A 10,884-nucleotide genomic window follows, 5' to 3' on the forward strand; every position below is an offset into this window, starting at 1 on the left:
TTTTTAGGAAGTTGAAAGAGCTCAGGAAGCAGGAAACAATGACAAGAACCAAAGACCTCAGTGCCGCAGTTACTTTGTGCTGATGCAGAGGCATTTGCCCATCTTCCTGCCCATTGGGGGAAGGCTGCAACTTTTCCCTCCGCTCCTCTGCCCTTCAGGCCACCACAGAAGCTGTTCCTCACACCAGCCAGCCAAAAGTGGGCCCGAACATTAAGAGAGAAAACTCCTGCTTTGCTTTTAAACACTGCTCCAACCTGATTAAATTCAGAGCCGTTCTATATAAAACAACAAGATGCAGAGAAGCAGAAAAGGTCAGCAGGCACCGCTGGCAGTGCTGAGACACTGGCAGCTTCTGTCCCCACTTCCTTTTCTGTTATTATTTTCTCTACCAGATGCTCCTCAAACTCCACATTTGCAGCAGGGTGTGGACGAGCAGCAGCTCTCCGCATGGGCACGGTGTACAGAACGCCCAGCCGCTGGGGCAAGCACTGCTGGCCAGCCCCGTGCCCTCAGCTACCTGAAATCCCCCAGGGCCCCCCTCCAGCCCCCCACTCTTGCTTGCCCCCAAATTCCCCAGGGACTCTGCTCTGACCCAGCGCTACATTTGCGATTGCCCTGAAATCCCCCAGGGCTGCAGCTCAGAAACTACCACCACTATCTCTCATAAGCATGGGGAGGGGGATTTTTTTTTTTCTTCCCTGCATATAGGAGGTTTTGGTACCTCCTGGTATGAACTGGGGCTCTGGAGAGAGCTGGTGTGACCACCAGTGGGTAAAAATTTTCGTCCTCCGCAAAATGCAACCCTGGCCGTGCTCAATCCTGTTTCTTACTCCAGCTCCCTGCTGCTGTCCCTTCCTCGCCTGCTCGCTGATGCCCTCAGCCACCTAACCACCACCATGAAAAAGAAAGGATAAAGCAAAGCAACAGGGTCACCAAGCGCCTCGGGAGGCACCGTAAGGCAGCAGCACGGGACGTGGCAAGGACTGGCCCTGGTTTGGGTGAGGCTGGGGTCACCAGGGAGCTGAGCTGGGCCATGCTGGGGGCTGGGGGGGGGGGGGACGCTGCCCCCAGGACACCCAAGGGCGAGGCAGGCGCATAGGTAACGACCCCCAGTGAAGGCTGGGGGGTCCGCACAGGCTGCGGTGAACGCAAGGTGAGAAAAGAGGGGGAAGGCAAGGCAAAGCTGGAAAGCCCCCGGGGTCTGCCCCCAGCGCAGCGGCTGAGCGGGGCACAGGGCTGGGGCTGGGCCAGGGGCTGCTGGCCCGACCAGCGAGCAGTTTTGGAGGAAATGCTGAGCGCGCCTTTCATTTTTATTTTTATTAAATAAACTAGTTCGCTTCCATGCGTGACTTCATTTCCATGCGGCAGCTTGTTTCCCGGGTCGGCTGTCGTGCTTTTAAGCGCCGAGAAAGAGACAATCCGGAGAATGGAAGGACACACGGGGCTCCCTGCCGAACTACCAGCCCCGCGGCTCGGGGGCCGCCCCCCGGCCGGCACAAGGCGGCAGCGGCCCGGGGGGAGCCGGGCCCGCCAGCCCCGGTCGCGCCGCCCCGGCAGGCCGCGGAGGGGAAGGGCCGGGCGGAGCCGCCTCAGGCAGCCGCGGGCAGCCGAGTCCTGCGGGCGCTCCGCCACGTCGGATGTCCCCGGGGAGGTGGCCGCTGCTCCCGGCCGGGAGCAGGCGGGCGTTGCTCGCGGGGCTGGCTGCGTAAGTACCCGCTGGGGCCGGGCAGGGCTGATCCTTCCTCGCCTGCGCCTCTCCCGAGCGGAGGGGCCGGGCCGTGAGGCGCTGCAAACCCTGAGGAGGAGCGTCGGCTTTTCTGGGGGTCGTCGCTGAAGCTACCCCCTGGCACGGCCAGCTCGGCCCGGGCCCCCCCGCAGCCAGGCCCGGCCACCCCCGCAGCCAGGCCCGGGCCCCCCGGCAGCCAGGCCCGAGGCCCCCCCGCAGCCAGGCCCGAGGCCCCCCCGCAGCCAGGCCCGGGCTCCCCCGCAGCCAGGCCCAGGGCCCCTGCGCTTACTGCCTCTGCCAGGCCCCTCATCCCCACCCAGGCTGCAGGAGCTGCCGGCAGCACAGCTAACCTCCTTGCCCCGTGCTGTGGGCTGCACTGAAAACAGGGGTGAACGCAGGTGTGGTGACATAACCCGCCCATGTTTCTGCAGTCCTGCCCTTGCTTTTGGTCTTTGACCCGGCTGGGACCTGCTGTTGCCCTGGGAGGACATGGGGACGTGGCCGGCTTCCCCTGGCCCAGGGCTGGGCTGCCCGGGGCGGGGGGGGCACAACATCCCCACTGATGGGGGCCGGTGGGCAGAGGTCCACGGGGAAGCATGTACTTTGAAGAAATGCATCCTCTGAGGGAGATGGAAGTACTGGGCCAGGTGTCGATCTGCCGAAGCTTAGCAGTAGAGGCCTGAACTGGGAAAGATTTTATTATCAATCTCCTTCTCTTTTTGTTTCCCCCATAGTATTTTCTGCATTGAAGCAATCCTGGGGCAAAAAGTGTGTCCTAAGGCAATGGAAAACTATGTGGCGTCGATGGTGCTGAGTGCAGTTGGTGACACGCTGGGCTATTACAATGGGCGGTGGGAGTTCCTGCAGAGTGGCCCAGCCATCCACAAGGAGCTGGCAGAGATGGGGGGACTCGGTAACTTCAGCATCCAAGGTTGGAAAGTCAGTGATGATACAGTGATGCACTTGGCCACGGCCGAAGCCCTGGTAGCTGCTGGGAAAAACCCCAGTTTAGCGCATCTCTATTCCCTGATTGCCAAGAACTACAAGGAGTGCATGAATGACATGAAGGGCAGAGCTCCAGGTAATCCCTCCATAGTAGTGTCTAGGCAGGGCTGTCCTCTTGCTAACGTGTTTCCCTTTCCTGCAGCTTGGAGCTGAGGCTGGCCTTGGCTCTACTTTTGGCTGTTGATAGCATTAGCTGTATTTCGTGTAAAGTCAGAAGTTTTCCACACTCGTTACCTGTTTCAGCATGAGCTAAAGAGAACAGAGTAAGGCAAGCTGAAGTGGTTTGGGCTTCTCTGAACTAGATGAAAAAGATAACGTTTTCTGATGAAAATGCCCGTGTTTACAAAACATTCTTATAGGCATGTTTGAGGGCTGGCCTTGAACTCAGGGAAAGGACGCTGGCTTTTGTGCTGGGGATGTGTCTTTTCCTACACTCAGTGGTTGAAAAATGCAAATTCAGTGATGTATAATGCACAGCCTGAGATGCTGCTCTGTTTGGTTTTTATTATTTATGTAGTATTACACATAAAATATATTTAAAGGCAAAAAGATCCTTGCTTGGAATAATGAAGTTTATTAAACCCAAAGTCTGCTTTGAGATAGCTCTGCGTGTCTGCTTTCTGTGGTAGGATGGTTGAGCTGCAATGGTCTTTTCTGAACTGTGTACTTCCATCGCCTCTCTTTTGTCTGCATAGACACAGTGGTGCTGAGTTTGGGTCGCAGGCAGTAGGCAGTGGGGACTGGCAGTGTGTGGCATTATTCAGGAAGGGTGCCTTGACAGACTGCAGTAACTAAGCTGTATGCAACATTCCTCTAGTTCCTAGTTCACCCAGGGCTGCTGACCCAGCGCCTTCCTGAGCACCCATCTGTCTCTGTGTTTATGGCCTGGCCTTGAATTAAACTTAAATTGGAGCTACTGATCCTAGGCCTCTGATTGGACTAGGGCAGGCAGTGTAAAGTATTCAGGAAACACTCAAATTCAGCTATCCCGCGGAATGTTTATCCATTGAAAAATTGCCTAGACATGCCTATTTGGAGTGGTCAGAATAGATCAAGAATGTTCTGGATTGACATTTAACATGGGAAAGGCCAAATCCTGCATTGCTTTCTTAGAGCCACTGAGCACAGTGTGATAGAGCTGTGCATTTCCAAGATAAACCAAGTTGGAAACTTGAGCAGGAATTTATTCTGCTTATCCTTTCCACAGTGACCTCCTACCCTTGTGTAAAGACTAGAACTATCAGTATTCTTAAACACAGATAGTCTCAGTTGTTGGAGTAGCCTAGTTAATAAAATATTTAGGAAGGGGTAACGATGCTCACTAGGATAGCGGGAGTCAGCAGGTTAAACTTCCAAGAGATTCACTGCTGTTTTGGCAAAAGACCATCTTGTAGTTTCCCCAGCTGATGGAGTCTGCCAAGGTGGACTAACCACAGCTGGCAGTGAGACAGCACCTGGAAGGTACTTTTGCCTCCATTATCTTTGTGACTAAAACCTGAGATTAAGAGGAAAAGAACCTAAAATTTAAATGTTAGTAATTAATAGCTAAGGTTAATAGCACACCTGCTGCAGTCCTGTGAGTAACTGAGCTACCACGTGCCAAAAAGCAGTTCCCATTTGGAAGTGAAGGATTTTAAAAGTAAATTTGCTGTGGATACTAATCAGAGTGACAAGGAAAGGTCAGGTAATCTAGCTAAACAGAGAAATGCAACATCTTTAGTGGGTCAGTAGACACTTAACCTTGTAAAATTTTGGGGAAAGTAGGGAAAGTAACCTGGAAAAAAATGGAAGTCAGTTGGGCATGTTCTTGTAACAGCGTTCTGGAGTGCTCCTGCTGCAGCCACAGGAAAGACAGTCTGCTCTGGGAGCTTAAATCCTGATACTTAATAGTTCAATGCCCACTGAAACACTGCCAAAGGGAATACCTAATGCATATCCTGAAAAGCTGTCTGCAGCCTGGAGTCTCTATGCCATATTGATAAATCCTAATGACAGAAGTTGCATGTTGATAACTTCTTTTGGCAGTTCCGAGTAAATGGATCTAAACTCAGAATATAACCCAAGGTGATGCTGTTCTGGGCAAAGTAAATACTCCCTGGGGAATTGCAGTCCTTCAGGCTGAGAACGGAAAGTTGCTGCTGCAACTTTCACCCAACAGAGAAGAGATTGCCCCAGACCAGTGGGGGAAAGTCACATTGCTCGCCCACACAAAGGAGTCCAGACCTAAAAACCAAAACCCACAGTAACAAAGGGATTCCCACAACGTTATGAATCATCAGAGGGCCATGGAAGGGTCCCTCAAGTATGCTGCCCCAGGAGAGAACTCATTGTCTTAATTCAATGGCAGGTTAATTCCCTACATCTGTTAGTGCTATTTGTGATGGGCCACAGCCCCAAATTCATTGTTCTTTGCAGATAACGAAGCCAATGAATTAAACGCCACAAGCACAGACGTACTTTTTTCATGGTACAACTACATCTGCTTCCACAGCTCTCCAGGAGACCTTCTGCCGCTAAACTCTTTTCTTTGGTCCAAGTCTTCTCCCTGTGGAATTATTTACCACTGTGTGGTTGTTTTAACTCACCTTTTTTAATGTGTATTGATCGATCCCAAAGAACTGTTACTGTCTTTCCTCATGAAGAGTCTAAAGTGGAATGGAAGTCTGTTCCAGAAATAGCATCCAGTTCTACTGGAAACTTGTTGAGGTCTTTTTTTCACAAAACTTTATTCACATGCTACTTTTTGCTTGTGTTTCTTCTTTCTTTAGACCAGTACCCTCAACATTCTTTTAGTTTCTTATTGTTAGTACAAAGGATTCCTAACAAGGATTTGGTGGATTTCCAAAACAGGATTTCCTGATTTGAAAACTCCTACAGCAGTTTTTTTTTTAAACCTGTTCTTAAAAAAAGACCTGACGTGATTTCAGCTTAGTCTTCCTAAATCAGCTTTTAACTGTTTAAAAGCATGAGGATAATACTTGTAATACTTCATAAATCACAAGAGTCTTAGTTGTTGTATACTGGTTTGTTTTATACAATTTTTTCCATTTGCAGGTTATCAGTAGTCATCTCTTAGAATAATATGCACAGGCTTAAAGCTGCAAGCAAATTGTATTGCACAATAACCAGTCTTTCTTTACAGTTTAAGCCTTGTCATCTTCCTCATTTTCTTTTGACTACAGTTAATGCCAGAACAATCTCACTTTTTATCAAGGACAGAGTTGTCTGGTCTCAATCTGCCCAAACATGTCCTGAAGAAATGTCTTTCTCACAGTTCCAGCAAGATTACAGAGTTCATTTTGCTTTTGTTAAGCAGATTTTGATTTTAAGCTACCTAGTCCTTTTGCTCTCTCCATTTCCCCTTGTCTTCCTGGCAGAAGGTTTGTTTTACCAGTAACATATGAATAGGGTACTTGGCACAGCTTTTTAAAAATGTGGCTTTGTTTGACAGGTTCTTTTAAATGTCATGTCACAGGTTATAAGTCATAAGTGCAATGCTTAGTATAGTTAGATTTTTGAAAAATGCACCGATTTTCTGTTAAAAAGCTGGAAATTATACTGACTCCCCCTTAATGACTTTGATACATAGCGGCCAGCTATGAATTAATAAACTACATGAAAAGCAGGTTTAGAAGCCTGAACACATTCCCACTTTGAGACAACACGAAAACAAACTCCCAGGCAGCTCAGAGGTTGGTGACGATCAGTCCTGGCAGAGCCCAGCGCTACCCACACCACATGCTCTGCCTACCGCTTCTTCCAGCTGAGAAACACGGCCCTGCAATTTTCACTCCGTAAATCACCAGGAAGAAGGATGTGTAAGGAACATCTGGACTGATTCAGGGGTTGGCTGGCCATATGGCACCACAAAACCAGCAGATCTCATCTACTGGGAGGAGTGTGGTGGTGGCATGACGTGAGAGGCTGGTGTGGTGGCATAGCAGGCAGGGATGAGGCTGGTGAAATGGCAGGTCAGGTTCATGCCTGGATCAGGCTGCGGGGAATTCCTGGGAGCTAAAGTGGCCTGACATGGGCTGTGCTGATCGGCAACCTGTTTTTTTCCTATGGGGGGGACTGGCATAGGCTGTTCCCATTCCCAAAGTTGATTTTGGTTGACAGGCTTGTGGGGCAAATAGCCCAACAGCCACAGGACCGAGCTGCTTTTTCAGTTTCAGACAACCATTCATGGGGAGCTGGTCTGCCTGTTCACACCGCACAGAGGGCTGTGCTTATCTAATAAGCCTACAATGCAACAACACTGTTGGAAAAGACAGATGCTAAAGACATTTAGACCAGCACATGACCTTATTCCTGACAACAGCCAGCCATTATTTATTTTATAGCATGTCCAGAAGCCAATCTTAAAGGTATGCTTGGATATGGAGGTATTTTAGTTACAAGGGTGCTGTAAATGCCACGTGCAGGAAAAATAGAGTGCCATATTCCAAATCCTACTGTCAGGTGTGTAAATGGAAGTGCAGAAGAGCTCTCTGCAGAATGCTTAGTGCAGTACCTAGCTGCAATTAGCTGGGTCCCAGGTCGTGGTGATTGAATTGCACCAAAGGTAATTGAATTTTAGAGTTAGATTAAGTTTTTTGACCAGGCTTCTTCCTTGCCATTCTGTTCTATTTAGTTTAACTTTCAAAGTAACAGAACACCTCCAAGTTTTATCAGCTACCTATCCTAGTTAGGCAGCAAAGTATAGAAGCAACAGTCAAATTTTAGGGGCGTGAGCACGTCAACTGCTGCTGTTACCCTGTGTGTCTGAGAGAGGACTGGGCGTGCTGTGGGTAGGAGAAGAAAGCCTTAGTCTTTTGAGTCCGTGTCTGCCATTGTCCAACACATTAAAATTTAAATGAAGTGGCTTGAAATCTGCCCTTGATTTACCCTTCTACTGGAAAAGAAGTATTTCAGGTTTGGCAAGACGACTAGGAGAAAAGGAAGAAGAGAATCAAAGGTAATTTAATGTTTCAAACCTGTTTCTCCTTCCTTGCACACAAATGTTTGGCTTAGCTCTCAAACCCTGTTTCACGGTCTTGACTGGGGAAGCTGGCTAGGCTCTGAAATTTGGATGGTTTGTGCAGATGGCTTTGCCTGTTAATGTGCTGGACTAACAAGTGAGTTTCTGAAGCAGCACCACTGGAAGAAATAAATTTCTTTAAAAGTAAATAGAACTATGAACGAGATGGAGGTGAGGAAGGAGGAGTTACGGTGGGGCTTCCCACCAGAAGAGAGGTCAAGTTGGGCTAGGGTGTCAGCTCAGCAAGGGAAAACTAAGGAAGAGGGAGAAAGTATATACAATCTCAAGTAGTATGCAGCTTGACAAGATGTTATTTCTTGTACTAGAAGAACTAGAGGGGAGTTTAAGGAAATTGTCAAACGGCAGTTTAAAACAGAAGGAAATGCTTTGCATAACAAAATCGTGGCTCTTGTTAGCATGGGATATTAAAGGAGTCTGAGGGCACGCATGGGTTCAAGTTAAGGAGACCAGTTCATGGTGGCTACGTCCACTGGGGGTTATTGAACATACCACTTCGGATCCATCTTCTGACTTAAGCAGGCTGTGCTCTGCTGGAAGCCAGGCTGGCCTTCTTGGGGAACCATTGTACTTGCCTCATTTTTTTATAGCCTTTCTGTAGCTATCTGTGACAGTGGGTGTGTTTGGAGACGAGCTAGTGGGCTGGACAAACCTTTGGTCTCGCCTAGTACAGTTGTTCTTCAGCTTGCTGAAGAAGAGTACAGTGAAGCCAGTTAGGCAGAGCCGCGTTGCAGTGAGGGAGTTACTACACTCATCGCTTTCTGACAAACTGAACTGCAGCAGGGGTGCTCTGGGAAATGTTTCCTATCAGTGAGGCAATGGAAAAGATTCCTGGGGAGCTTGTGGGGTTGCCTTTAAAAGGCCCTGTAAAGAGGCTAAACTAAAAAAGCAGAGGGACTTAGCTTTGCCTGGGGTCAGGGATCCTCCAAACCTCCTTTGTTTCTATTTATATATATCGATCTAGATATCTAGATATATGTGTACTTAATATACCTAATGTATAGATTATGTATGTTTTATAGAGAAGTTATTAAATAACATGAAATGGAAATACAAACAATGCAAATAAATTGTCAGTGGACTTTCTTACCTCCCTAGACTTTTAAAATTATTTTCACAAACAGGAATTATCAGGTCTGCTTGGGAGTATGCAGGATGCACCAGCAATTTAAGGCAGGATACTTATGTGAGCAGACAACTGATGTTTTTAAAGGGAAGCTCAAATTCCTTACACAGACTAATGCTTCCTTCCCCACTACCTTGCCTGTCTTCCCTCTGTTCCCCAGCTACGTGACCCTGACTCCTGCTGATGCATGTTTCTGTTTCTTTCTTTTCTTTCTCGGGCTCTGCCACTCCTGTCCAGGTGCCACGTGTACGGAAAACGCACTGAAGCTGGATCCAGGGCGGGCGGATGGCTGGAGGATCCCATTCAGCCCCCGGGAGGGAGGCTGCGGGGCTGCCATGCGCTCCATGTGCATTGGGCTACGTTTCTGCCACCCTGCTGAGCTGGACACCCTGGTACAAGTCAGCATCGAAAGCGGCCGAATGACTCACCACCATCCCACTGGCTACCTCGGGTCCCTGGCATCAGCCCTCTTCACGGCTTTTGCAGTGAACAGCGTGCCCCCCCCGGCCTGGGGGAAGGGGCTGCTGGAGGTGCTGCCACGGGCGAAAGCCTATGTGCGGGACACTGGCTTCTTCGTGGAGGAGAACATGGGGCAATGGTGAGCTGCGCTGCCAGCACCGGGTTGTGTTAAAATGAAAATGAACCTCACGTATGAGACGCGAGTTCTGTTTATACTTAAGCTTCAGTAATCGCATTACGGTAAATTCCTAGAGCAGCACATGCCTGCCATGGGATCAAATCCATTCAGAATACCTCTAACTTACTAAAAAAACAAAAAAAGAAAGAAACAAAAAAAAAAGGCAGATTGGGTTTGGGTCATGTAGCTGTGCCATTTTTTTGGCTAGACTCGTCATCTCAAGCAGCTGTGAGCTGATGAAAGCTGGGAAGCAGGGCTGGGGAGCAGCACCAGGCTTAGGGCTGAGCTCAGTTTGAAAGTTATAACCAAATCTGGCTGCAGATTCGGTGTGGCTCCGTGCACAGGGGCACAGACACACAGGGGCAGAGGTACTCGGAACCTGGGAGGATGACTCAGTTCTCGCTCTGAGCCTTTGAATCCTGTGCAGCGCGACAGCAGCAGGTGCTGGGCTGCATTCTCCCATGTGGCTGGAGGGAGGGGAAATCTTAACTCACTGAAACATGTCCTTGTGCCTCTTACTGTAAATCATCTTCCTAGTTTGACAAATGGGGGATGCCTACCATTTTGCCGAGCCATCGCTCCGGGCTCATGATGTGGCTAGTTTTCAGCTGCTGCCGGGCGCGCCTGTGGGGAGCTTCAGTATATGCTTCTGCTGTGGGATGTCTCTTACAGCCCCTCCATCCCGTCTCCTGTTTTGCAGGCATTACTTCGAAGAGCAATGGAAAAAATACCTGGCAGGGCGAGGCATATCGGATGGGGTCTCGCCGCCCACCTTCCCTCCCAAGTATGGTGTGGAAGAGAGAGACTCATTCTACACTTCCCTCAGCTATGATGGCTGGGGGGGCAGCAGCGGGCACGATGCCCCCATGATCGCTTACGACGCGCTGCTGGGTGCAGGGGACTCCTGGACAGAGCTGGCTCACCGGGCATTCTTCCACGGGGGAGACAGTGACTCCACTGCTGCCATTGCAGCCTGCTGGTGGGGGGCCATGCACGGCTTCCAGGGGGTCCACGCCTCCCTCTATGCCCACCTGGAGTACAGAGACCGTCTGGAGCAGGTGGCCAAGGACTTGTACCACATTGCCTAGGCAGGGGGTGGCAGGCCCCCCCTGGGGCGTGCTTACCCCACCTGCCACCCCTCACTTCCTCAAGGTTTTGCAGATTTGGTTTGCAAACCTGCTGGATTAAAGTGTGCAAGCGTAGCCAGAGCCAGGCCTCCTTTTTCTGTTTGTGTGTGCTGCCTGCAGCAGGGAGGCCATTTCGGAGCTAGCAGTTTGTGACTTGGGGGTGGGGGGAGCTGTCACAAGGTGGTTTGATGGGAGCACACAACAGGCCCTCGAGCAGCCAAGCCC

At 49.9% G+C, this 10,884-nt stretch overlaps 1 protein-coding gene across 2 annotated transcripts; it reads left to right on the plus strand.

Annotated features, from left to right (window-relative positions):
- The first annotated feature begins 1,194 nt into the window (after window positions 1-1,194).
- ADPRH (ADP-ribosylarginine hydrolase) lies at window positions 1,195-10,740 on the plus strand. 2 transcript variants are annotated; one of them, XM_056328731.1, is made up of 4 exons: window positions 1,195-1,705; window positions 2,461-2,807; window positions 9,133-9,493; window positions 10,233-10,740. In XM_056328731.1, the coding sequence occupies exons 1-4, from the start codon at window positions 1,638-1,640 to the stop codon at window positions 10,618-10,620; spliced, it is 1,164 nt and encodes a 387-aa protein (XP_056184706.1). In that variant the 5' UTR covers window positions 1,195-1,637; the 3' UTR covers window positions 10,621-10,740. The 2 variants fall into 2 exon arrangements, with proteins under 2 accessions (XP_056184706.1, XP_056184707.1); XM_056328732.1 differs by lacking the exon at window positions 1,195-1,705 and adding an exon at window positions 1,995-2,124.
- The last annotated feature ends 144 nt before the right edge of the window (window positions 10,741-10,884 follow it).

The sequence above is a fragment of the Falco biarmicus genome, chromosome 2 (assembly GCF_023638135.1).
Source record: "Falco biarmicus isolate bFalBia1 chromosome 2, bFalBia1.pri, whole genome shotgun sequence".
NCBI lineage: Eukaryota > Metazoa > Chordata > Aves > Falconiformes > Falconidae > Falco > Falco biarmicus.

Bases quoted from the DNA above. Each gene is read 5' to 3' on its own strand.
- ADPRH (XM_056328731.1), top strand. From the start codon at position 1,638: ATGTCCCCGGGGAGGTGGCCGCTGCTCCCGGCCGGGAGCAGGCGGGCG. The intron at 1,706-2,460 runs GTAAGTACCCGC...TTTCCCCCATAG, and splicing joins TTGCTCGCGGGGCTGGCTGC to TATTTTCTGCATTGAAGCAA. The intron at 9,494-10,232 runs GTGAGCTGCGCT...CCTGTTTTGCAG, and splicing joins GAGGAGAACATGGGGCAATG to GCATTACTTCGAAGAGCAAT.